The sequence below is a fragment of the Hydractinia symbiolongicarpus genome, chromosome 5 (genome assembly GCF_029227915.1).
Source record: "Hydractinia symbiolongicarpus strain clone_291-10 chromosome 5, HSymV2.1, whole genome shotgun sequence".
NCBI lineage: Eukaryota > Metazoa > Cnidaria > Hydrozoa > Anthoathecata > Hydractiniidae > Hydractinia > Hydractinia symbiolongicarpus.
The window spans coordinates 33,914,801-33,941,461 of NC_079879.1; the positions used below are offsets into that span (position 1 = coordinate 33,914,801).

At 32.3% G+C, this 26,661-nt stretch overlaps 2 protein-coding genes across 2 annotated transcripts; both read left to right on the forward strand.

Moving 5' to 3' along the window:
* Positions 1–1,359: 1,359 nt before the first annotated feature.
* LOC130646206 (amyloid-beta A4 protein-like) lies at positions 1,360–4,231 on the forward strand. Its single transcript, XM_057452363.1, has 5 exons — positions 1,360–1,613; positions 1,769–1,908; positions 2,185–2,415; positions 2,498–2,901; positions 3,958–4,231. Exons 1-5 carry the CDS (start codon positions 1,399–1,401, stop codon positions 4,000–4,002), a joined length of 1,035 nt encoding a protein of 344 aa, XP_057308346.1. The 5' UTR covers positions 1,360–1,398; the 3' UTR covers positions 4,003–4,231.
* Positions 4,232–10,570: 6,339 nt separating this feature from the next.
* LOC130646202 (structural maintenance of chromosomes protein 3-like) lies at positions 10,571–26,526 on the forward strand. Its single transcript, XM_057452359.1, has 32 exons — positions 10,571–10,721; positions 15,049–15,124; positions 15,967–16,005; positions 16,101–16,168; positions 16,268–16,339; positions 16,925–17,083; positions 17,301–17,418; positions 17,504–17,618; positions 17,686–17,746; positions 17,826–17,906; positions 18,055–18,341; positions 18,487–18,586; positions 18,665–18,778; positions 18,941–19,044; positions 19,225–19,324; positions 19,401–19,537; positions 19,656–19,797; positions 20,662–20,812; positions 20,941–21,160; positions 21,561–21,642; positions 21,763–21,882; positions 21,952–22,023; positions 22,257–22,331; positions 22,410–22,518; positions 22,605–22,675; positions 22,861–22,950; positions 24,256–24,342; positions 24,422–24,565; positions 24,996–25,064; positions 25,140–25,313; positions 25,601–25,778; positions 26,160–26,526. Exons 1-32 carry the CDS (start codon positions 10,707–10,709, stop codon positions 26,342–26,344), a joined length of 3,615 nt encoding a protein of 1,204 aa, XP_057308342.1. The 5' UTR covers positions 10,571–10,706; the 3' UTR covers positions 26,345–26,526.
* Positions 26,527–26,661: the final 135 nt, after the last annotated feature.

Sequence of the window (26,661 nt, forward strand, 5' to 3'; positions counted from 1 at the left end):
TTTTGACAGATATAGCTGCGCAGAACACATTAAAACTAATTGATTAAAATCGTGAAAAGTGATCCACGTTTACATTCGAATGCTTCCACCAATTTAGAGAAAATTGGCTGTGCTTTTTTCAAAGCGCGGTGACAGAATTTTAACTTTAAATTATGCCAGTAAAATTAGGGTTAAATGATCTATGTAGTTCATTTTGGAAGATTTTTCTCTTTCCAAGAGCAGTTATTGTAGTATCTGAGGTGGACACTGTAAAGTTTTTGCGACTGAAAAAGGGGCAAAACTTTTCGCGTTATTTGCGGTTTTTTTTGGTCATTTTAGCCTTTGAAAATTATAAATCAGCAAAACGCGAAAACATTTTCACGTGAAGTCATGAATATTTTTCAAGACGCGAAAGTTTTTTCACCACAAATAAATCAAAAACTGGAAAATCCCAAAGTTAGTGAATTAATTCTTCTTTCTCCAACTACAATAAAACTTGATGTTTTCATTTATTTCTCAGATATCCTAATACATTGAGTCAGTAATGAATGCAGACTTTTGATTACTAATAACTAGGAAGATATCTATTTCTATCCTCCTAAAAAGAAGAGAAAAAAAATGTATAAAAATGTTACTATTCGAGAAAGATTCTCCCTTGCAAATGAAGTCATTTTTAATTTTTACACGAAAATCGCCCCAAAATTACAATTTCCGAAAGTTTTTTTCGCAAAAATTTCGCAATTTTTTTGACCTCGTGAGAGTTTCTGTCTGCGAAAGTCTTTTTCCCCTAAAGTTCGACCTGGGAATTTATTCGAAATAAGCGATAATGTGGGCGTATAGTCAATCATTTAAAGTATGTATGTGTTCAGGTTTTAAAAACATGCAAAGAGGTTTCCTTGCATGTTTTTCTCCGGAGGTTATTATTTCCGAAATTTTCGAATGACCTAGAGAGTTAATAAATAAAAACACGGGAGGGGGTTATTGTGACTAAATGAGTAATACGTCATCGTCACATGTCATCAAAAAAATTGCAGTGTAAGCTTTCAGGCGAAATTAACATTAATTTTTGCGCTATATGATTGGTTATATCCGGATCATGTGACTTAATGTTGTCATATAATTTACACAGTCATTTTACAATAACAAGAGAAACACAAACACGCGCTGTTATTTTAAAGCACGGAAGTCGTTATAAAAAGTATTTACACTTCACCTCTGATATTTTTGTAATCATATTTTGCTAAGTTTCCTTACTTAAACAGAGTTTTCTAGTTTTGAATAATATATCTCTCAATCTCCTTTAATTTAACACCTTTAACTTTGAAGATGTTGCCTGTACTTTCTTTTATTTGTTTCAGTTTTTCCTCTTCTTTATTTTAGTAGCTTGGAAGTATTACTTTTAAATAGATAGAAAAAAAGATGATATCAGCATACAGTGTTGCGTTGTATTTTCTCTGTATGTCAATGATTCCATCAACCATCACTGGAGCGTCGTCAGCACACGATGAAATCGTACCTAGCGTAGCTATAAACTGTAACATGCTTCCGTTTTACGTTGATTTGAAAACAGGGAAATGGATAGCTGATACACAGAATAGAGTTGTGTGCGATACATACAGAAAAGAAATCTTGAGGTAAATGTTGGTTAGCAAATGCGACTAAAGAAGTGGAATTTTTTAATAACAAACAAACGTATACCCAGGGTTTTTTATCAATAAGGGTTCCATCCACATATAAAAGCCCAATATTCCCTTGAAATGAGGTTGAAAAAAAAAAATTCGTTTTTCAGTTACTGTCAAAAGAGGTATCCAAAACAAAAAGTCACTGAAGTCTTTCCAGCAGACAAATCCATCCGTTTTTACAACTGGTGTCGTTCAAAAAGTGGCGAGTGTAGTGTTGCGATGGAAGTAGTACCCTACAAATGTTTGAGTAAGTGTGTCTACATTAAAGAAAGCAAGGCCCTACAACCAGACCCTTCCTCCCCCCTCCCGCTATATTTTGCTAAGCAGTAAATAATACGTTAAGAATAAAAAAATATCTTCATTTGTGCGAGGTTTTCGAGATACTAATCAAAAAATATAAAAATACTGAACTTATTAGAGGAGAAAGCGGTTTACAATCCGGTTACCAGTGGCAAGCCCAAAAACTTTTTAAGTTTCATGAAATTTACAGATGTACTATATGAAATATGATGTACCATTTTAGGTGTTCGACACAAAAAAGGTTTTTCCTATGCCTTAAGAAATTTCAAAGAGGATATGCCTTTTGAACTAGAAGAGTGCGATAGAAGATCCTATCGTATAAAGAAGAACACAATGAGATATCGCCACCAGAACAAAGTTTCTGCTACACTTGAAGAGAAAGCATCCAGTAGGGAAAAACTATGGAAATTAAAAAGCAGTCTCAATCGAACTTCTTTTGTCGAGAAACAAAAAGGTGTTTATTTCTCAACTTGCATTCATAAATATAACATTTGTAAGCCTTCGTTTTAAAATTTTTTGTTAATTTTTATATTCAGAGTGGTTTGACAATTATGAAAAAGCAATGGCTCGCCTAAGAGAAGAAGAGAAGAAGGAAAAGTTAAAATTTCGTGAAGAACAACTTGGTTGCTTAGAACGCCAGCTTACCATCAACAAGCGCAATGCTATGCTCACTTATGCTAACATTGTTGAAAGTAAGCCACGAAACGTCAGAAAAATAATGGGTGCACTTCGCATGCTAGTCCAAGTTTGTGAAGAAGAAAGACAACACATTCTGCGCCATTATAACATTGTCAGAAGAACAGACTCAAGAAAAGCCTCCATATTGTTTTACGATCTCTTATTAAATCTCAAGTTTCTGGGAATCACCGTCCGTAAAGGTATTGCCTTGTTGGACTATCTGCCAGCCATTTCAGAAAATGATGTTGCGATAAAATCAAACGTGAGTAGTTTTGTTATTATTGTTGATGTTTTGCAATGCAGCGTCACTAATTCCCTGTTATCCTTATAAAAATGTGTTGAAAAGTAATAATTAGTTTTCTCGCAAATTCCAAGTTAAAATAAATAACTACGAACAAGTAAAAATGATAGAAAACATAGTTGTTTTGCGCTCACACTAAAACGCGAAATAAATACTAAGACCGTGTTTACCAGCAGGAACGAGAAATAACAAGAAATAACAAGAACGTTTTTATTAGAAACTGGTATTTAAACTAAAATTAGGAAGATGGGAGAAATGAGGATGGGAAGGGAGTGCATTTCTTAAAAATTGACCACTATAATAAGAACAATTTGAGAAAATTTTAGGAGAGAGGAAAGCTCCAGAAAACAATTCTGTTAGAGGAGATTTAAAGTAGTTATGGGGAGATTTGAAGAGTTTTGAAAAGATTGGAAAAACTTTTGAGATTTTCTAAACACGTGGTAATCGCGTAAATCTTATGATATTTAAAATGGATAAATTTTGGAAAATATACAAAAGTAGATTGTTAAGTACCGGTTACTTAGTGGTTACTGCTGGTTACTTAGTAATTACTGTTAGTTGCTTGAGGGTTACTGCCGGTTGCTTAGTGGTTACCTAGTGGTTACTGCTGGTTACATAGTGGTAACTTAGTGGTTACTGCTAGTTACTTAGTGGTTACTACTGGTTACATAGTGGTTACTGCTGGTTATGGTTACTGCTAGTTACATAGTGGTTACTACTGGTTACTTAGTGTTTACTGCTGGTTACTTAGTAGCTGTTCCGCACTTTTTAGTATGAACGGTTGGCTTGCTCAAAAAAAAGAGGAATAAACATGTTTTAAAATAAGAACGCATGGTCATTTCTTGTTCCTCTAAAAACGATCCATTCAGTGCGCTGATTTATTGAATTTTAGTGTGGTTTCAGCAATCTAGAGGATCAAATTTTTAAAAATTTCGCACTAAGTTTCGAAACCCTCCCCTTTATCTCTCAAGCAAATTTTCACCTTCACCTTACTACACACATGTTATTCTTTTACAGTTGCAACCATGGTTGGATGATTTCTACAAGTCGTTTGACGAATAAAAGCAAAGAAGATATTGGGATCAAGCTGGATAAATCTTACATTTTCGAACTGCAGTTTATCAATAATAATCTCATGACGCAGAAATTTTTTAAAATATACTTCACCTCGTTCTCAGCGTTTATTTTTTTATATATATCGTCGCGGTATAAAAAAGAGACAACAGGCGCTGGGAACGAGGTTGTAATACCCTCACTTTTTTTCAATGATAGTGCAATCTCGATTGGGGTATTAATTTTGTTAATATAACCCACTTTATCCCTAGAAGCTTCTGTTTTTGGCGCTGATTGTATCTCAAATAGCGGATAAAAGCCCTAGGAATTCATGTACACAGCATTTTACTAAGAACAAGTCTATTTCGTTGCTCCTTATTACACTCCTTTTGAGAGAGGCTGTTTACATGAGAGGTAGCACGATTGCCGGAATGGTTGTGTCCTTCTTTTATTGGAAAAACGTTCGCCAGATGTTTTTTCTTTCAATTGAAATATGCAAAAATTCATCTTGTTCGGGACGGCGAGGGACAAAATAGTCCCAGGACAAAAATTTACTATACAAGCACAAAGCGATTTTTTGTATATAATTACTGATGTGAGCGGGATTCCGGCTAACGTCCTGTTAGACTCCTCTTATGTAATATGATATATCCTTGGTTTTTTTTTGTAGCATCTATTTCTATGCTCGTGGAAATTTCGAGCCTTTTTTTTTCTTTTTCTTCTAAAAGATAAACAAGAAGCCCTGGGGGCTCTAAGAATTTCCGCTCGCTACCAAAACATTTGATGACAACCTGCTAATTCGTTGTGTTATCGTGCCAAATATTCAAAGAGGTTTGGTGCATGAAGCTCTGAAGATAAAGCACACAAGTGACATATCTTACAACAAACGCAAACAAAACGAAACGTGTCATAATAAACTCACATTTTGAAAGAAATGGCTAACAAAAAATACACCCTATCATTCTTGGCTGAAAGTCTTGCGATTGAAACGTTTATGGTCTTAAACGGCATTTAGTTGACAAAAAATCAAAATTTTGATGTGACCATTATGTTCAACATACTTTTTTTGTTAACTTTGCCGATTTTTGTTGAAAGTGAAGTAGTTTTAATTTTTGGACCAATTTTGGCCTAAAATGACATTAAGATGACTTCCCAGTACTTAGGCAGCTTGGGTACGAAGTTTAAATCTGTGACGTTGCAATTGACCATTTGGGACAGGGTTAGTTAGTCAGTTATACCAATACTATTCTCCTCTCAGAGAAACGTGAAATCCCAGGGACGATTTTTTTCTAAAAAAATGCTCCGAAAGAAAAAAACGACGGTTTTAAAGAATTTCCTACGCCTTCGGGCGCGGAAATTCAATGATCGGAGTTAGAATAGAATAAAAAACTCAATATTTACAAATCGGCAAAGTTTGACAATTTTTGTTACTTTTTTTTTGTTCCACAAATTTACTTGCTTAACGGGTTAAAAGTGAATACATTGAAAGCAAGCAAGTTAGTGACGTCATACATGGCTAATTTGATTAAAATTTAAAGTTGCACAGAGCCAATTAAAATTTCTCTCAAAGACAATACATTTCCAGCTACCGGTTATATGGTAGTGAGCTGGTTGGTCTGTGCACGCTTCTTTTAGGAGAATGTTCTCACCAGGCTGGTGATTTTTCTAAACCTATTGTTTTTAACCCGAACTCCCAGCCTAATATTGTTATAAAAAAGCGCGCAATGCGTTTTTCATAACATAGATGCTTCAGCACGCCGATATTGTCTCCACTATTATCTATTATTTTGCTGAGTTAGTCAGAAAGAGAAAACGAGCTGAAGATGTCTGTACGACTGCCTCCTGAGACATGCTTTTTATGATGAAGATATAATCAATTTTTTTATGAAAGTCGTTTTATTTTGCATTGTTTAATTTTATTGTCCTCAGCCCGCCTCTACTAAATTTAATTTTTGCTTATCAATTCAATTACCTTATGCAGTGTAGTGTAATTTAGGAACATGTGTCTTGCAAGAAAATACAACGCACGCCAAATTCCATCTTCAAGTTTCATCCATCAACACCCACCCTCTTAATTTTACCGTCAATGTCTTAACAGCGGTCAGTGCTTATCCAAGGTCAGTTATTAGATTTTATTAAAGTCACCAAGCAGCATAATAGAAGTTCTTATTCTATTAATTACACATGCAAGTAAATCTATTTGTGCTTCTTGTTGCAAACGATTGATCGCACGAACCATTGTAAGGTCTTTTGTGAAGAATTGTTTTTTAACGAGTATAGTAATTATTGACATATGAGGTAGCCTTTAATTGAACTTGCTCATATCATCGAGACTGACCATTAGTTATTTATTTTCACCAATTGAACTTTCCAGGAATTTTCGTGCAGACAAATTTTTAAATAAAATTCGCGAAAATTAATCAACTTAATGTATACACCATTTTCACGTCAGGATCACTCTGAAATGAATCTCTGAAGGATATTAACAAATGACTACCTAGTTGTTAAAAAAATATTTTGCTGGATACGATGACGTGGTAGCATAATTGATATTCTCAGTTTTGTCTATGAACTGTATATATGGTGCGAAGTTTAATTTATGATAAAAGCAGAAACACGCGATATAAAAATTATTTAAGTTATATGGTTTTTTCCCCGCCCATGTTTCGTTCCGTTTTATGTCCTCACGACTTCATTTGATAATTACCCAAACATAAAAATGCAAAGAAACTTTTTAAGCTCGACATTCGTTCAGTTAGCTCGTTGGCACAAACTATCAACAACTTGGTCAATTATTACCAAACGTATTTCCCGTGTAAAAATAAATGATGTAGCTAATTACATCGTGAAGTTACAGCGAAACTGCATCAAAAGTATGGAAATCTTTGACTCTTCGAGTCTACAAACTGAAAATCATTTGTGTTTATATTCACAGCAACTTTAGGTATTCATGTTTTTTTAATCACAAGAAAAGTAAAGGAACTGAGAAATAACCACATTCTATATTATGTGAATAATAGTAGAAGATATTATTTTATTTCATAATAATGTACATTTTGAAAAAATATATATAAATGAGCATGATTTGACATGCAGATAATGTTTATGTCATGCCTCTTTCCCAAAGCTCTTTGTAAGAGTTCCTACAACATTTTCTTTAAAGCTATATTAGAAGCAGTTATTAGAGAAGATGAATTTCACTGCGAAGCCTCAAATATAAAAAGCAATCAAAATTAAAAAAAAAAATTGTTTCTATATCATCAAGGCTTTCTAAAATTTTTTAGTACTAGCCCTTAAAACCATGTACAAAAAAAAATTGTGCGTCACAAAAATTAAAAAGAAAACAAAAACAATAACTTCAAAAATATTTACATATATTTGAGTATTCTAAGAAAAAATATAGAATACAGGTCCCAAGAAAATACTTAAAACATTAAAGAAAATATAGTATGCTATATTGACATAAAGATAAACACAAAGATGCAAAACATGCTTGTAAGGACATGAAAAATGAGTGTAAACCAACAATTCAAAATAAGGACCATGAGAAAGGTGGCCACAGATTTAAAATTTATAATTTTAGAAGATTTTAGGAGAAAACTCTAAGAAACATATAAAAACTATTTGATATTTTAGGAGAATTTGCCAAAATGTAAGGACCAAATTGAAGTGTATACTAATAATCAAGTTTTTTATATTTTTGAATCCCTGTTGAGTTTAAATGCTGTTAATTTCAAATTGCAGTAACTATGTAAATATAATTCATCAGTCCTGTTGCGAAATAAACATGCTCATTTTTTTCGCCACATGAAATGGAATAACAAAAATTACTTATAAAAAAAAAAAATGTCCCTTGAGGTGTGGCCACCTTGAGGTGTGGCCATCTTGATAAGGTCTTGCAATTGATGATGATAATGTTGATTTTTTCAGATGCCTTGAAACAGCTTCTCTCTAAATAGTTTCCATAATGTAAGCCTACGTTGTATAAAATTGAATTATTAAATTTTGTTATACACAAGCTCTGGGTTGCTATTTATTAGAATTAAACTTGAAAAAAAATAATGCATGTAAAATTTCGACCTTTGTACCAAAAAATAACATTATATAAATTATTATATCTTACAAATTATAAGGTCTATGACACAAGTAAATATATATAAAACAAAAACATAATAAAGCCAACCAGTGTTAACAAATAGCATATGTTTTTTTCCAAAAATTTATATATGTATACACAAACACTTTTTGTCCTCAGTTTTGTTATAGATATATTATATTGTTTTAAATAAGAAAAAAAAGATGTTGAAGCATCAATTTTATCACTTTAGAACAGCCTATATACATAAATGATCTGTTATGGTCAATGTACCATTTCCTTTTAATTTACCATGCTAATTGTACCAAAGTGTGACTTAGACAGCCCGGTTTTTATTAAAAACTTCATGACACAACACATTTAATTAAAAAATCTCCAAAGCTCTATGTGTGCTATTAGCAGATGAAAACAAGGTTCTTCATGACAGGTGGTACCACCTTTCTTATTTAGCCATCCCTTTAGAAGTAAAAGTATATATGATGATAAACAATTCAAATATTATTACAATTTATTTGTTTATTCACCTGTCTTGTTGAAACTCTGAACACATAAAGATACAAATTTATTTATCAAATATTTTTACAAGAATTGATTTCGGATAAATATCTTTTTTATCTTTTATTTTCCAATTCTCTGGAACAAGTGGTGCGCCACATTCATGAACATTGTCAGTATTTGGAAGTACAATAATTTTATAACTTCCTGGTCTAACGTAACATTCTAAAACTGTTTGTGCAAAAAGTTCTGTAGCAGTGCTAGGGTCTGTAAATTTGTAAGACCAGTTTTCATTTTTCATATCTTGCACGGTGTATGCAAGTGATGGTGCCACAACTAAATCAAAATCTTGCTCACTTTCAAGAGGCACAAAGCATTTCTTTAACATGTCTATTATAATGTGAGGTTTAATTGCAAAATACACCACGTCCCAATCCTTAATCTTCCGTTTTAGTGTGTCTTGCTGCTGAGAAAATTGAAACCTTGTCCATTGTTTTAAACTGTTACATGTAACCATTGCACCTTGTTCGTTCATATTAATGCATTGGTCACAAAAACATCTTGTTAACGTATTTTTCATATCAACATATGTATCTCTTATGTTAAAAGCTGACAAAAATTTGGAACATTGCCTAAAATACGCACATTGTGCTTCAAATTGACTAACTTGCTTTATGATTGCGTAAGAGGAGCTAGGGCTTTCACTACCAGTATTTCCTTGATCAGATTTTAAACTACGCTTTTTTGAAAATCTTGTACCCTCTTTAGAAAAAGAGATCTTAGGACCCATTATTACTTTTGAGCAAGGTAATGGGGCTAGATCTTTGCAGTTCTTGTGAACATTTATTCCACAATCTTCACATTTGTATCCTTGATTAAATAAACCCCATAAAAATTGTCCACATTCATCACACCATTTTGGATGTTTGTAATTATGACTTTTAAACAAATGTGGCTTGCTATATTTTTCTTTCTTACTAAAATTTCCATTTGATTGACTACGCTTAATATCTTGAAAAAGACCTAACACATCCGTCATTAGTTCTAATACTGATTTGAAGTCTTTTTCACTGGAATCTGTTTTAAAAGTATTACTTATTGGATTGTATATAAGTTTAACATGTCGAATTTCTCCATCATGGTTAAACGCCAATGTATACTCATGTAAACCAGTAGTAGAAAAACTCTCTCTTACAATGTATCTGCCAGATTTACCTTCTAAAAGTCTCTTTTCTTCTTCCTTGGATATACGACCATGATATTCCTCTCCAAGATATTCTGGTTTACCAGGTGGAGAAATAGTACAAGCAACTTTTATTGGTTCCGGGATGGCACTCTCTATCAATCTTTTTAGCATCTTACTTTGCCAATCAGTTTTTTCGCTATCTGGCGAATCATCAATAAGAGAATTGCCATTTAACTTACTTTCCTTTTTTGAAGACATCTTTTCTTTCTTGGTTTGGCAATGAAAAGTTTTGCCAGCGTAAAAGCCTGGAGACAGCAGGGTTAAAACTTTTCTTCAAAATCGCAGGTCAAACGGTATGTAGTTAACCACAGGCAAAAATCAAGTCGCTACGCTACCATCATATTTTTCTCTTTCTATGTACTGTCCTTTTCGTGTCGACCTTTATCTGCCGCAAAAAAAATAGAATAACAAACGACAATCCGGGGGTTAAAGAGTACAAAGTTCATAAGGGAAGAATCAGAGATAGTTTCGGTAAAAAAGCAATATTCTTCCAAGATAAAAGCCATAACCTTAATTTATAATTGTTTAAGAAGAGGAAATAATTATTGTCGCAAATAAATGCAACAATAAATCAACAGGAATAAAACACTGTGTTCATGAACTAAAAAAATAGAGGTCCCGCATCATTGGCACAAAAAAACCCTTTCCCGCCACAGAAGCCTACGGAAATTTATAATGGTCTTACTTACCATACAAAAATTTAAATGATAGTAAATGAGTATATTATAAGCTGTGTACCCAAAATAATTCGAAATTAATTTTACAAAAGTAGCAATGTGCAAAAATATAAACAAAGTATAGCTAAAGCTAGCTACCTGGATAGTAGCTAGCTAAATAAAGCGATAATAAAGGTGTCGTTATAGATAAATTATCACCATGTACATTAAGCAGGTAAATGTAAATTATATCAGTCCTTTCTAAACCTTCCTCATTTTAATTTCGCTATTTTTATCTAAGAAATTCATTCTAGTAATGAATACATTTTGGTCTATCTTTTTTACTTTACGTGCATCTCTGTGGACTCATTTTTATAATCATATTTGCTTCCTTGATAACAAGATTGCCAATGTGATACAAAAAAGTTATGATGCAAAAAATGTGATCTTGTAAGTTAGCTAGCTAGCTAGCTAAATTAAAAAAAATTTAATAATGCTGCCCTGGTACAACTTTCAATTTATGGTCAAACTCTCATAGAGAAAAAGCCCCTAATAAACAAGCTACAAACCTGAATTAAAAAATTGCAAAAACATAGCAAACACGGACCTAAAGCAACACAAATTTAGTGACATGTGAATCCAAAGGCCAACAAAATTTTGCCGACCTAAAGCAAAAATTAGGCCGGCAAACCGATCTGACAGGTTTACTTGAGCCTATGTGTACTGGAAGTCTTCACGAGTGGCTTTTTCTCTAACATTCCTTTTCGGTGGATCACACACGTTGATTAAATGTTTATATATTTTACTTGCAATAGATAGAGATTGATGTGCATATTTTTACATGGCTAGCCTCACGAATATCGAGGCATATACCATGTCTATTATTTCCAGGAGGGGTCATGGCTTACGGTCAGGTTCATTTTTTCTGTTTATAACAATATACAAATTTATACAAAATAAGTTTGGAAGGAATAAGAATTACATACAACACTTTTAAAGGAAGCCATAATTGTCTTAACATGCTCTAGAATTTTGGACCTGTAAAGACAATTTCCAAACTCTCTCTAAAACAATCCTGGAGATATTTTCTCTTTTGTTTTGAAAGTTATTTTAATCTGTTTACGTCTGTCCAATCATATTCAGTACATTGAAATGATTTGCTTATTATAATAAAGCAGGTAGGGACAGGTATCTTTTTTCGTTGTTATTTCACAACCTAGTGCCCATTAATTGCTGTTGAAATTTCAAAAATGTTACAGTTAAAGGTTGATGATACAAATTTTATTTCTTTTCTTTTTTCTTTTGGCTACTTTTAAGCAACAGGTGGCCACTCAGAACAAAATATATTTTTAAAAATATATAATAATAAGGGACATGTGACTTTCTCTCCATTGCTGCAATTCATTCACTATGATTGCTGTTATATAAATGGATAGCAAATAACAAAGATATTATAAAAAAACCTTTCCTACTTCTTTGTTACAGATGCTCCGTGACTATTTAAAGAAACATAAGTAAATTTTGTTCAATGACAAAAATAAGGAATTTATTTAAAACAGAGATGCAAAAGTTTTTAAAACAATACGACTCTCATTTAAATATTAAATTTTAATGAAAATAATGCAAATTTTACACATATAATTCCTACGAAATCAGCAGAACATTTTGAGTGACAAATTTTCTTACCGCTTCCAGTTAGCAGCTGGATAGATTCCACAGTATCTATCCAACTATCTTCTTCATCTTCTGAGTTGTCAGCGAATAACCATTCTAGATCGCTTCCACTATCACTACCTTAAGGGAATTATTTTCGCGGGAAGATAATTTCGCGGAAAGATAATTTCGCGGGGTTTTTTTTAGGAAATTTCTCAGAAAAAAAAGGAATTTAATTTCGCGGATCAACATGATTTGGAAATTTCGCGGGAATTTAATTTCGCGGATAGAGTGTATCCAAAAATTTTGCGGGAATTTAATTTCGCGGATCTAAATTTCGTAAAATTTTAAAAGTAAGAAATACGAATTTTACTAACTCTTAATATATCTTTTCTTTAACTATCCGTCATATCATCCTCTAAAATAGAAATTATATTCCCAACGTCATCCTCATTATCAGAATCAGGGTAGGTTTATTTACTGAATTTTACGGTATCTAAAATTAAAAAAAATTAAAAGAAAAATTAAAGAAAAAAAGGGAATTTAATTTCGCAGATGAACGTGTTTTCGAAATTTCGCAGGAATTTATTTTCGCGGATGAGGCACATTTGGATTTTTCACGGGAATTAAATTGCATGGTTTTGACCAAAAACCGCCAAATCCGCGAAATTTAATTTACGCAAAAATTAATTCCCTTAAGGTATCACTTGTATTATCAGTCATGATGTTTTTATAACGAAAAAAAGCAAATTAACAAATTAAATCATTGACAAACGAAAATAATAATTTGTTTTATATTTGCATACAATTCAAGAAAAAGCATTCAAAATTTTATTCTTTATGAAAGATTAAATTCGGTTCAGAACAATTGCAAATCGTTCTGACATTGGCTCATTTCCTTTCACAATCAGGGTGCGAATTAGCAGTTCGCAATTCGCAATTTGCGAATCGAAATGCCATTTTTGTGAATCACTTTGCGAAGAAAATGATAAAATTGTGAATCGAATATTTTTTAGTGCCGATATCAATGCTTTTTTAGATAGCATTTTAAAAGTTTAAGAACGAAGAACGGTGATAGAAATGCTTTTTAAATCGCATTTTAAAAGTTTAAAAACGAAGAACGGCGATAGAAATGCTTTTTTAGATCGCATTTTAAAAACTTAAGAATGAAGAACGGCAATAGAAAAATGGTAATTGATCTAAGGTGTTCCCAGGCCACATCTAGATGGTGGTTTACTTCGTTACAGAGTGCCAAAATTTTTGCGAACCGACTTTAATTTTCTAATTCGAACCCTGACAATTTTTTTTTAAATTTAAGCTGAATTAAAAAAATTGTCTTGAGTATCAACTTAAGAAGAATAAATAAACTTTGGTAAGGGAGACGAATTAATTTGTGCCAATTCGCTTAGATTGGGAGACAGAATTTGTAGATGGTCCCTGACCTCAAGTAAATCAGTTTGTAGTGATGCACTCAGTCAAGCCCCTGAAGACCATTGCTATTCTCTTTGGCCAGGACAAAACTTCCCACGAGTTAAACAAGTACGGTGCATGTGCTTTTCCTGAGACTCAGCAAATGTTGTGGTTTACAGCACCCTTCCGTTTTTTATATAGATACGATGCTATCCTTACCAAGGTACGGAGGAGCTGACCTCATTTGCATTGCCGAACAAACATGGGCGCGGGTGAAAGGGGAAATAGTCCTTAGGACAATACTGGTTTTAATTTTCATCAAAACAAAGTTATATACAATGTGTTTTTAAATAAATAATGTCTTTTTTAGTTTTAAACAGTAAAACTATCAATTGTTCAAACTAATTATCATCACCATCATCGTCCACTTCATCATCATCATCTTTGACTTATTTTTCTGTGCTAGTATAGGTTGGATAGGGTATACTAATGACATTCTTCCAATCTGGTGTAAGTTCTAAGCACAAATTCCTTTCCATCAAGTGTGTCCTTATTACATCCTGATACGTCTTTTCTGGTCTACATCCTGGCTTTGTCTCAGTAATCATAAAGTGTCTACACTTTCTTACCCAATTATCCTCCTCCATTCTTTCCAAGATCTTCATGCTTCACTGCTAATGTCTCACTACCGTACAATATAACACTTCTTACACAGGTCTCATACAACCTACCTTTCACCTTAATTGACAAGGAAGTAACCAAAGCCCAGAGGTAGACCAAGGAAGACTGGGCAGGAGGTAATGAGGACAGACTTGATACAGTGGTATTTGAGTTTAGATCTAACACAGTCTAAATCAGATTGGAAGAGTGTCATTATTATACCCCGTCCAACCCATGCTAGCATCGAAAACGAAGGTTGAGCCAAGAATGATAATGATAAAAATTGACAACAATGTAGATTAAGACCAATCAGGGGACCAAGCCCACTATCTATTATATACTCTAAAATATACAAAGCATATATAAATTAACAGAGGAAGATGATGCAAACATGCAATTTCCAAGTTTTAGGGTCATCACAAAAAAATAAGAGTCCTGGAGTTATCAATGTATATCCCTTAACAGCCCAAAATTCATTATTATATGACATCTATGCAGCATAATTAAATCTGAAAATTTTTAAATGTAAACATTTTAAAAAAAGGAAACAGCTTTTCTCTTTTTTAAGCTCTGCAACATTTATTTTTACTTTAAGATCCTTTATAATCAAAATCACATTTTGATCATTTGTTAAAAAATGTTTGGAGGTGTAAGAGCACATCACATAACCTGTCAAGTGAGAGCATACATCTTTAAAGGCACCAATAAAAGAAAAGTGAAAGTCTTACCAAAATGTGACAAAATAGCATTTTAAAACATTTTTAACTGTACAATATGAGAGTTCCTCTCTAGAATTTCTTTTCACTGTATTTGTAAATTGTATTTGTAATTTTTTCCAGGTGATTATTCAAGGTTTTCGAAGCTATCGTGATCAGACTGTTATAGATCCATTCAGCTCCAAGCATAATGTTGTTGGTAAGTCAGGAATCCAGAATTTTAACTACATTATTTCTCTGTATTTATTTTTTTGTATATATGCTTCAATTAATATGAGCTCTCTCATACTCAGGTTAAAAACAGGTGTGTGTTACTCCTACATCTGTTATGAATCATACACAGATTAATCTGCATGAGTGATCCACATGTGATCAGAAGTGCTAGTAAAAATTAATTTGCATGACTGGTTCGAAAATAGCAACTTTTTTTGCCTTGTTAGACCACCTGAGCAGTTTAATCAATGATATTTAATTTATTTGAGTGCACTCACAAAACAACCTTAATGAATATGCTTAAAGTCAAGGATAAAGTCTAACAAACATCCAATTAATTGGAACTCCAATCATCCAGACATTCATAAAATTCAATTTGAAAAAAGGTTTATATTTGTTGTGTGAACCCTCACACTTAATAGAAGGGGCTCGCTTTCTGAATTTTCAGTCTGACAAGTTGATTAGCTGTTAGTTAGTGTTTGTGTCAAATGCCAGCCTTAGCATCTCAGTTGCTTATAAAAGAATGTGTGGTGTGAAATTTGGTGCATTCCAATTAGTGTTGTAAACTGAAATCTAGTGTAACAATGAAGTATACATCACAATTGTTTTAAACTTTGATCTAACTTCAGTTGGAGTAATAAAAATGACCTGATCAATGAAAAGATCAAAGTTTTTCCATTGTATTGTAATAACTAGGCTGATCAGCAAAGATTTTAGACATGATTTTGTACTATGATATCATCATATTTGGGTATTTATAATTATTTATGGTAATAAAACAAAGCCAGGTGCTACTGAAAAGTGTTTCAAAATTAATTTTTTATTTAGTTGGCCGAAATGGATCAGGAAAAAGCAATTTCTTTCTAGGTATGTGATTGTTTATATAGTATAAAAGTGATGACTAAACCTTTTTTTCTACATAAGGTTCTGTATTTACACCATATATTTACAACCTTTTTTAGCTATTCAATTCGTTTTAAGTGACGAATTTAGTCATATGAGGCAAGAGGAACGACAACAGCTTTTGCATGTATGTGACCATTCCTTTGTATTTTTGTGTTAACCATTAACACAACTGTGTGTATGCACTTTAGGTTGAAAATCTTTGTTTTTAATATTTTATTTTTAGGAAGGAACAGGTCCGAGAGTGGTATCTGCTTATGTTGAAATAATTTTCGACAATACCGACAAGAGAATTCCAGTATGGATTTTTTAAATTATTGTTTACTACTTGTTAAGGATTTCAATCTGAAACTATCTCAAATAGTTACAATTTATGAAGTCCTCTATCCGTATGTTGAGTTTGCAAATATGAAAGAAGAGCAATTTCTTTTTGTTGCTAAAAATGTGGTTAATTAGACACAATAAAATGCCATTATGCAGAAATCTTGCAATTTATGCATTGATAATATATGTCATGCAGTGTTAAAGTAATTATATATTTTTAAAAATCAACTAATTTTTGTGTAATTTCAAAAAATAGGGAGCGGAAGTAACGGTTTAAAAACAAGGGTTAGCATGAACTTTTACAAGATTTTTATTGTGTAAAAATGTAGCTCTTCAGGAAAAAGCAGTTTTGTTTCACTGATTTCTGTTTTATTGCCACTGTGGCCTCGTACTCATTAGTGATACAACGACAAAAAAAACCTAGTAAATGCTATTCACTTTGAAAATGCAGCTTTAATATAAAAAAAAAAAACTTTTTGCAAAGTGACATCATTTTTTAAAATATTCCACAGCATGGAACATTTTTAATCCTGCACGTATATTTTTCTTGTTTATTTAGATTGACAAAGATGAAATTACTCTACGTCGTGTGATTGGATCAAAAAAAGATCAGTATTTTTTAGATAAAAAAAATGTGACTAAAACTGACGTGATGAACCTGTTGGAAAGTGCAGGTTTTTCGAGGAGCAATCCATATTACATTGTAAAACAGGGAAGGGTATGTGTGAATTTTTTTTGTTGTTCCTGATTTACTAATGAATATTTTTTTATTCACCCATCAAAAGAAGGGGTTACCCCAAAAATAAATCAACAACATTTCCATTATAGCTGTACCTAATTGACAAAAATTACATAAACACCGCAACTTTATGCTTTGTTTTGTCAATAAGCACTATTTATCATTAGCATGCAGTGTTCGGGTACTTTTTGTTTAGATAAATCAATTGGCTGTAGCTAAAGACCATGAAAGAATAAAATTGCTGCGTGAGGTGGCTGGAACAAGAGTATATGATGAAAGAAAAAATGAGAGTCACACTATATTAAAAGAAACTGGTACAGCTGCCAATACTGTCATATTATGTTTCTTCTCATTGTTTCTTGAAAGTCTTTATCTGCGACAAATCATTTGTTTGTTTAGAAAATAAGCGTGATAAAATAGATGACCTTTTAAAATATATTGAAGAAAGATTGGGGACATTAGAAGCAGAAAAGGAAGAATTGAAACAATATCAAAAGTGGGATAAAGAAAGAAGGTATGTTGCTTTTGTATTTTAATTAAATTATTATGGAACAATTTTTGTTTACACTTTCTCTTTTTAGGTGTTTAGAATACACGATACATGACAAAGAATTGCGTGAAACAAGAGAGAAACTTGATCATGTAATGTATTTGGTTTTGATTAGACATTTCAACGATTTGTATGGATCATCATCACTTAATTTATTTGTATCATTTTTAGCTTGATTCATCTCGACAAAATGAAAACGAAAGGGCCAGTGACTTACATCAAGAAGCTCAAGAGGCGTCTTCGAAAGTGGAGGTAAATGTGTTTTGTTATGTGATGTTTTCTTTACCTGCAGTTTTTAACATATTCTTCTACAAAAATCAGAATTCTAATCTGATAAATTTCTGCTAGTGTTATTTTTTATTCTCTGATATATAATATTGTTCAATGGCAACTATTATAGATAATAAATCATGAGATAAAAGAAATCACAGACAAACATTCCGTCTTGAAACTTGAAAAAAAGCAGCTTGATGAGGAAAGGCAGGAACAGTTAAAACAACGCACTAAACTTGAATTAAATGTGAAAGATTTAGAAGATGGTGTAAAAGAAGATGCTCATTTGAAAACCCAAGGTACAAAAGAATTAGAACAACTAGAGTTAGTTATAACCGAAAATGAAGAAAAATTGGCACAGATATTACCTGTTTATCAAGAAAAGAAATCAATTGAAGAAGATTGCAAAGCTAGGTATGTTATAAAGAAGAAATCTGAGTTGTACTAAAAAAACAGTGTCTCAAAAAAATAATGAATGCCAAAGAGTATTAAAGTAATCTGTTTGTAAGATCAAAATGTTTAACTTTATTGTGTAACGAATTTTATGGCATGACTCTAGGTTACAATCTTGTGAACAGAGAAGGACAGATTTGTTTTCAAAACAAGGCCGCGGTACACAGTTTCACAGTAAAGAAGAGCGAGACAGTTGGATTAAAAAAGTAAAAATATGATAAATTAACAAACACTCCGTTCCACATGTTATTAAACAGGATTCAATCAACTATTTCTTGTTTTAGGAATTACAATCACTGAAATCAAGCGTGGCGATAAAAGAGCAGCAAATATCTCGATATAAAGATGATGTTAGAGAGACGAGACAAAGATTTGCGCAAATTGATGCTGAAATCGCTGTAAGGAAATACATTTATTTTTTTAAATTAGCAGGACCTGTTAAACAGACAAACATTTTATACTATTATGCTACCACTAATATGGAGAAATCTATAATCGATCTCTTAACAGACATAATTCCATGCATGTAAATTTAGTATTTTCTTCTTTTCTTACTTTAGGAACGCAGTGAAAACCTTGAAGAAAGAAGAAGTCAAATGGATGCTTCTAATCGAGAACACTCAGAGTTGAAAATGAAAAGAGACGAATTGTTTAACACAAGAAAGTTAGAAATTTAAATAACTGTTAGGAAAAAAATTTGTGTTTCTCACAATTGCGTGCTAATTCCTGTGCTGCGGCAATATTTGCTATTTTCAAATCTGTGTGTTAAGTTTTCCTCCATGAAGCAAGTGCCTTTATTTATGAAAAGCAAAATTGTATCACAACTCATTTTACTGTACAATAGGGAGTTGTGGAGACAGGAAAATACATTAGAAACAGCTATTCAATCCACAAGAAATGATCTTAGTCGAGCAGAAAGGGATTTAAGAAATACTATGAGCAAGGTGGGTTCTAATACTTCAACACAGCTAAAACTTGTTTATCATATACTTAACGACATTATTGTTGTTCTCACAATAGCCTGTAGCGGCTGGTATTGAAAGTGTAAAAAGAATTGTGCAAGAAAAAGGGATAGAAGGCGTTTATGGACCACTTATTGAAAATTTTACATGCAATGAAAAGTTTTTTACAGCTATTGATGTCACTGCTGGAGGGAAGTAAGTAGAACTAATACACATCCAATGCAGTAGTGGCATGTCTTATGGTTTCTCTAATTTTAGTTAAATTCTACTATATTTCTATGGTCGTGTTATGTTTTTTTTTTCTTCTTTTTAGATTGTTTAACATCATTGTGGATACCGACAAAACTGGGACACAAGTTTTATCACATATAAATAAAATGGGTCTTCGTGGAGAAATAACATTTATGCCATTGAATAAGTTGCAGTTTAGAGATCTTCAGTATCCCTCTTCACCAGTAAATGTTTTTTTATTAATTAGTTTATTTATCAATTAAACACTCGCCAAAATTGATACACACAAATAATACTGATGGTAAATAAACGATTTTATGTAGTTTATGGACTGCATTCAATAGCAATAAGGTGCATAGTTACATACAAAAAATGTGACAATAAAATATATACTTTATTCCATGAAATTAACGAGTCAAGAAAATTACGCGAATTAAATTAACGGTCATGAAATTAACATTCAATGAAATTTTTTTGTAAAAGGCAGCAAAGTTGTTTGCAAAAATGCATTTAATTAACGCGAATTTGAGAATATGCGATATCACTCGAAGCAAAAATTATGGAAACAGTCAAATCCACGGTAGTGAAGCGGTCTTTTCTATTACAAGGTGGTTTGGAAATCGAAATAAAAGATTTCGTTGTTTGGAAAAACAATGTTAAAAATTTAGAAAGAAAAAGTCCCTCAGATAATTTTCCACTTGTATCAGAGTATGAAGATGATACAAAAGGTATTTTAAAAGTGATCCCTGAAAAAAAAAACACCGTTAAGCTATTGTCTATTAGTAGAATATTTGTAAAAAATGTATTTTTATGTTTTTTTAAAAAAATAGTCACCAAATTAACAGTAACGAATCATGAAATTAACAGTCTTTAAATTAACACTACATTTAATTAACGGTCATTAAATTAACGCGAATTTGAAAAACCACGTTAATTTTATAACTGGATAATTTCATGGAATAAGGTATGCTTATCATGAATGTTATTTGATTTGCGTGGTTTTTTTTCAAACAAGCCAGCCTTTTTTCATAGAACTTCAAATAGTAAGTTAAGATCTTATTAATTTATTGAGAGCTTTCTTTTTTTAGGACGTTCTCCCAATGATATCAAAAGTGGAATACAATGATTTATTCAAACCAGCTATGCAATTGGCATTTGGAAAAACATTAATCTGCAGAAATCAAGACATTTGTTCACAATTTTCCAAAAGCCACGACATTGATACAATAACTTTGGAAGGTAATAAATTAGACAATTTATTTTCCATTTTCCTAAATGTCCGTCAATCACCGAATACGTAAAAACTATAAGAAGAGCTAGTCCACTGTAATATGATTCCAATAATAAGGATGTATGTTCTTGTGTAGGAGACAAGTTTAGTCGTCGTGGAACTTTAGAAGGTGGGTTTGTCAATACAAACCAGTCACGTTTGTTATCACAAAAAAAGATCTGGGAACAACAAGCTAAATTGGAGAAACAAGAAGGTGAACTTCAAGAAGTAAAACTTCAGTTGCAGCAGTTGGATGGCCAAATCACTCGTGTATTAAGTGATGTACAAAATATCGAAACAACTCAAGTTCAACTTAGGTAATTTAATGTGTTAATAAATGATTTTCTGGGGTGGTAGGCTCCACCTAAAATCTCGTGAAGGGAAAAGTTTTATATTCTTGAAAGTCACTTTAACTTTTTTTCATGGAAATTTGAGGTGATATTATTTTGTGTCAAATGATGTTCAAAAAATAGCTTGCACTTTAAACACGTGGTATTGCGTTGTTTTTCTCATAAAACCTACTGATTTTAGATTTTTATTTGCTTTATTAAAATGATAATCAAGGCTGTAATCATTTCCAATTGTTTTTTTTTCGCTATTTTTGCGTTAAATTTTGTTGTTGTAAAGGTTAGTTAAAGCCTTAAATTTACGAAGTTTTTGAAGTTTTGCTGCCTTACTCTAAAATACTAACAAGTGCTTGTTCTTATTTCTTGTTAGACACACATATGATCAACAAAAGCAAGATGTTAAGAATCTAACAAAAAACAAATCTGCTTCGGAACAAAGCCTGGGACCAAAGGTATGCTGTGTGGACTTTTTATCACTTTTGTGTGTTAAAACGTGTTAATATCATCATCTTAAGGTTTGCAATATTATTTTAAAACTCACGATTTGTGAGATGAAAATCATGTTTGTTTAGGAAACTGCACTGACCAATTACGAAGTGGAACTAGAACGCCTTAAATCACAAATGAAATCATTCCAAGAAGAAGTTGGAACTGAGTTACTTTCCCAGCTCACAAGAACCGATCAAGATGAGGTATACACGTCCTACAGTACACAATTGACTTGAGGAATTTTATGTTATACATAATGTTTTTGTCAATAGGTTGACCAGCTGAATGTCGAGATTGGTGAATTAAAAGATAAGATTAAGGTTGTTTTTAAAGAAAGAACGCAAGTAAGCTAATATCACATTCTTGTCTATCATTGGTTACACTAAGGTTCATTTATTATTTTCACATCAATAAATGTACAGTTTCAATAAAAGTTGTTAAATTTTGAATTTAAAAGGTTTATATAAATTCTTATCAATGTTATTGAAAAAAGAAATTTTCCTATCTATGCGTAAAGCTCATAAGAATACAAGATAAAATACTTTAGTATTGTAATCTGTAATATTGTATTTTTTAGTTGGAAGGAAAGAAGCAGAAACTGGATGATCTTCTCAATTCAAATTTGTATAAAAAAAGAGACGAACTTCAAACGGTAGTTTATTTTCTTCACAACAAATGTCCTAAACGCTTGTAAAAGCAACTGTTTTATTTGGCTACGACCTTGTTTTAGAATCTTGAAGAGGTTTGTCTCGAAGATAAAGGAGAACAATTAGAAATTAAACGTTCAGAATTAAAACGATTTTCTTCGATGGTCGATAAAACTTCAGAACGAATTAAAGGTAATGTATATAATATCTTTTAAAGCCCACATTACTACCTACAATCAAAGGGCCTAGCACGAGCCTATTTTCTTCGAATCTTTTAGAACTTGATGCTGAGTTAAGAAAACACAACGAAGAGTTGAAAAAATTTCAATCTTCTTTGGAAGAGTGGAAGGTATGTGATCATAGATCGTGATATAGGTTTTGCGTTGATCACCTCTCGCATAATTAAATAGGTACTCTCGTCTGGACAGAACTTACTGTAGTCCTCCACCACGGTCAAAATTACGATGATAAAAAATTTACTTAAAACAATGTTGTTGATTTCCTATCTCTTATGTATTTCTGATATTTTTTTAGAACATAGAGAAAGAAAAGAAGACGGCAATCGAGGAAGATTCGAAGTTAATGGAGAAGATTGCGAACAAAAGAAGTGTGCTTCTTAAAAAGGTGGGCGTGTTATTTGTAGAATGTATGCTTTGTTCACAACACTTATGTGTAATCGAAGTTGTCAAATAGCCAGCTTTACAAAAAAAGTTATAAATTTATAAAAGTGTATACAGAGCAAGCTGTAACTTAATTTTTCGAAGGAAATTAAATACCTAACAAGAAGCCCTGGGTGCTCTAAGAATTTCCGCGCGCTACCAAAATATTTGATGAAAACCTGCTAATTCGTTGTGTTATTGTGCTAAACATTCGAAGGGGTTTGGTGCATGAACCTCTGAAGATAAAGCCCATCAGTGACATTATATCTTAGAACAAACGCAAACAAAACGAAATGTGTCATAATAAACTCACATTTTAAAAGAAATTGCTAACATAAAATACAGCCTATTATTCATGGTTGAAAGTCTTGCGATTGAAACGTTTATGGTCTTAAACGGCATTAGTTGACAAAAAATCAAAATTTTGATGTGACCATCATTTTCAGCATACTTTTTTTATTAACTGTGTCAATTTTTGTCAAAAATAAAGCAGTTTTAATTTTGGATAAATTTTGGCCTAAAATGACATTTAGGTGACAAAAACCAAACTTTTGTACCATCATCATTTTCAGCATACTTTATTTGTTAACTGTGCCAGATTTAGCCGAAAATGAAGTGGTTTTAATTTTTGGACCAATTTTGGCCTAAAATAGCATTTAGGTGACAAAAATCAAAATTTTGATGTCACCATTATGTTCAGCATACTTTTTTTGTTAACTTTGCCAATTTTTGTTGAAAATGAAGTAGTTTTAATTTTTGTACCAATTTTGGCCTAAAATGACATTTAAGGTGGCAAAAATCAAAATTATTATGTCACCATTATGTTCAGCATACTTTTTTTGTTAACTGTGTCAAATTTTGTCGAAAACAAATACCAATTTTGGCCTGAAGCGTCAATACTAGACTTCTCAGTAGTTAAGGAGCTTGGGTACGAAGTTTACATCCGTGACGGACCAACGTGAAATCCCAGGGTCGATTTTTTCTCAAAAAATGCTCCGAAAGAAAAAACGACGGTTTTAAAGAATTTCCTACGCCTTCGGGCGCGGAAATTCAATGATGTAATTGACTAAGATTCCTATGCTCATGAAGTTTAAAATAAAGAAAAACAAAATCAAATTTCCTCCTAATCTTCCAGCATGACATAATTGAGATTTACCTGTCAAATGTAGTTACTAAATTATAATATGCATTGTTAAAATCTTCCGATCTTCTGTGAAATCATTATCGCGGTCGTCAGATAAACAAATGTATATTGTGATGATATTTCTAGAAAGAGGAATGCATGCGAAAAATCCGCGAGTTGGGAAGTCTTCCTGCAGACGCTTTCGAGAAATATCATAAAACGGCGAGTAAAGCAGTGAGTTTTTTTTTTGTTTTTTACCTGAGCGAGTCATCTGTTTCAATCGCGTTTTTTTTTTTTTTTTTTTTGTTTTTAGCTTTGGAAGAAGTTAAAAGAAGCCAATGAAGAACTGAAAAAATACAGCCACGTCAACAAGAAGGCTTTGGATCAATTTGTTAACTTTTCTGAACAGAAAGAAAAACTAATCAAACGAAAGGAAGAGTTGGCTAAAGGACACGAGGTTTGCAGAACTATTTTCCTTTCTAAGGAGGGTTGTTTGGATGTCAGCGAAGTTTAAACTTATTTAGGGAGATTTTAGAAGTTATGTTGCAATTTTGTAAGGGAAACCAGGAAACTTCTTTTATGTCAATTTAATATATTTTTGCCTTAAAAATTCTTGACAATCATTCAATTAAAAAACGTTTCACTATAAAGATTGTGCGGCCTTAAAACTTACAAGTTCGTTTTAAAATCAGAAAAACTAGAGGAAAGAAAACTTTCTTTACAATCGGGGAATTTTACCCGTAAATCTTATGGTTTTCAGGAGAGTCTCACTATTCCAACATCATCAAGTCATTTCTGTCTGACTATTTTTATCGAATTAATACGGCAAGGAAAGCTACTTGATTCTGAATTATAATTTGGTTCTAACCAAAGCCCTTATATTTTAGGCTATTGTTGATTTAATGGATGTTCTTGAACAGCGGAAGCATGAAGCTATATTGTTCACATTCAAACAGGTATTCTTTTTTATCCCTAGGACTTTCATATAAGTTTTGACAGTCTGATCTCACTCCTCTTCTATTTGTTTCTAGGTATCGCATAATTTCAGCGACATTTTTAAACAGTTAGTTCCAGGGGGTAAAGCTCAGCTTATTATGAAGAAAGAAACTCGGGATACAGAAGATGAAAACTCTCAGTCTCAATCTGACTCATCAAGTCAACGATCTGGAAAGAATTTTGATGAATTTAGTGGAATTTCCATTAAGGTACGCAAAGTTTTTGTGAAAGTAGTTTAGTTTTTAACTCATTTTTATGGGCGGCGAATGAATTAACTCGGTTACTGCTAAGTAGCTTTGAACTGTGTTCACATTATACCTTTAAAGTTAAACCCACTCTGAATGCTACTTCTGTTTTTATAACCAATGTGATATTTCACTGCGGGTGTGAAAACTTTATGTAAACACAGGAAAGACTGAAATAAAATCACACGAAGTGAGTGCAACTGTGTATGTGCAATAAGCATATGTTCAGTGTAACTGCACATTTTCTTTAGGTATCGTTTACCGGCAAAAGTGCTGAAACTCTAGAAATGAATCAACTGTCCGGAGGACAGAAAACTTTAGTCGCTTTAACTTTAATCTTTGCTATTCAAAAATGTGATCCTGCGCCATTTTATTTATTCGATGAAATTGATCAAGCGCTCGACCCGTCGTATCGCAAATCTGTTGCAGGTATGTATTGTAACTTAAAATATTCTTTACGTTGAATATCAGCCATTTTCTGTCGATAGAGATTATAGATAAAGAGATCATAGGTATAGATTATAGGGACCATTGAGATCGGTTTCGCATGTTTTACCCTTTTTAACATACTTCCTTTTAACACACATCGAATGAGAGATTTCAAAAAGATTGCGAAAGAAGTGTTGTTACGGCGCCAGTGTAGCACTTTTCGGAAAAAAAATTGCAGAAAACAAGAAAGACATTCACGAAAATAAAGTATCTGCAAATCCTAATGGTTTTAACTCTTCGCAAATATAAAATTTGAGAAAATTTATCCACTTTATGCTACATGCTATTTGATGTGACATTGTATTTGTTTTAACATTTTAGCTATGATCCACAGCTTAGCTGAAAAAGCCCAATTTATTACAACTACTTTCCGTCCCGAACTTTTGGAATCTGCCGAAAAGTTTTACGGAGTTCAATTTAAAAATAAAGTTAGTCACATATTATCAATCTCAAAGAATGATGCGAAAGATTTTGTTGAGGATGACTGTCAAGCGAGTGAAAAGTAGCTGCTGCTGTTACTGGAGGAGTAAACAGATGCTCCTCTCGACTTTTTGAAGTGTGTTGAAACATGACAAGATATTTACTTTCCATTTTAACACTATTTATAAAGTGTATATAATTTCGACGTTTTCAAAAACTTGTTTTAACCATAGATGTAAAAAAAAATGACTTTACATTTTGTTTCTCACCTGTTGTTTTTATTTTTACGTTGTTATTTTTACGCTGTGATGAAAGGAGAAAGATTGTTTTCTGCAGTTGATAGGTTAAAGTTGATTTTTGTGGTGAGCAGTAGCCTTCTCTTCTATTAGTAAACATGTTTCGA

What these genes read in the sequence shown, in the direction of transcription:
- LOC130646206 (XM_057452363.1), top strand. Translation starts at nt 1,399, where the DNA reads ATGATATCAGCATACAGTGTTGCGTTGTATTTTCTCTGTATGTCAATG. An exon ending in TTTTGTCGAGAAACAAAAAG is followed by an intron (nt 2,416 to 2,497) that starts GTGTTTATTTCT and finishes TTTTATATTCAG; the next exon opens with AGTGGTTTGACAATTATGAA. An exon ending in ATGTTGCGATAAAATCAAAC is followed by an intron (nt 2,902 to 3,957) that starts GTGAGTAGTTTT and finishes ATTCTTTTACAG; the next exon opens with TTGCAACCATGGTTGGATGA.
- LOC130646202 (XM_057452359.1), top strand. An exon ending in AGGCGTCTTCGAAAGTGGAG is followed by an intron (nt 17,907 to 18,054) that starts GTAAATGTGTTT and finishes CAACTATTATAG; the next exon opens with ATAATAAATCATGAGATAAA. An exon ending in GAATTGTTTAACACAAGAAA is followed by an intron (nt 19,045 to 19,224) that starts GTTAGAAATTTA and finishes ACTGTACAATAG; the next exon opens with GGAGTTGTGGAGACAGGAAA.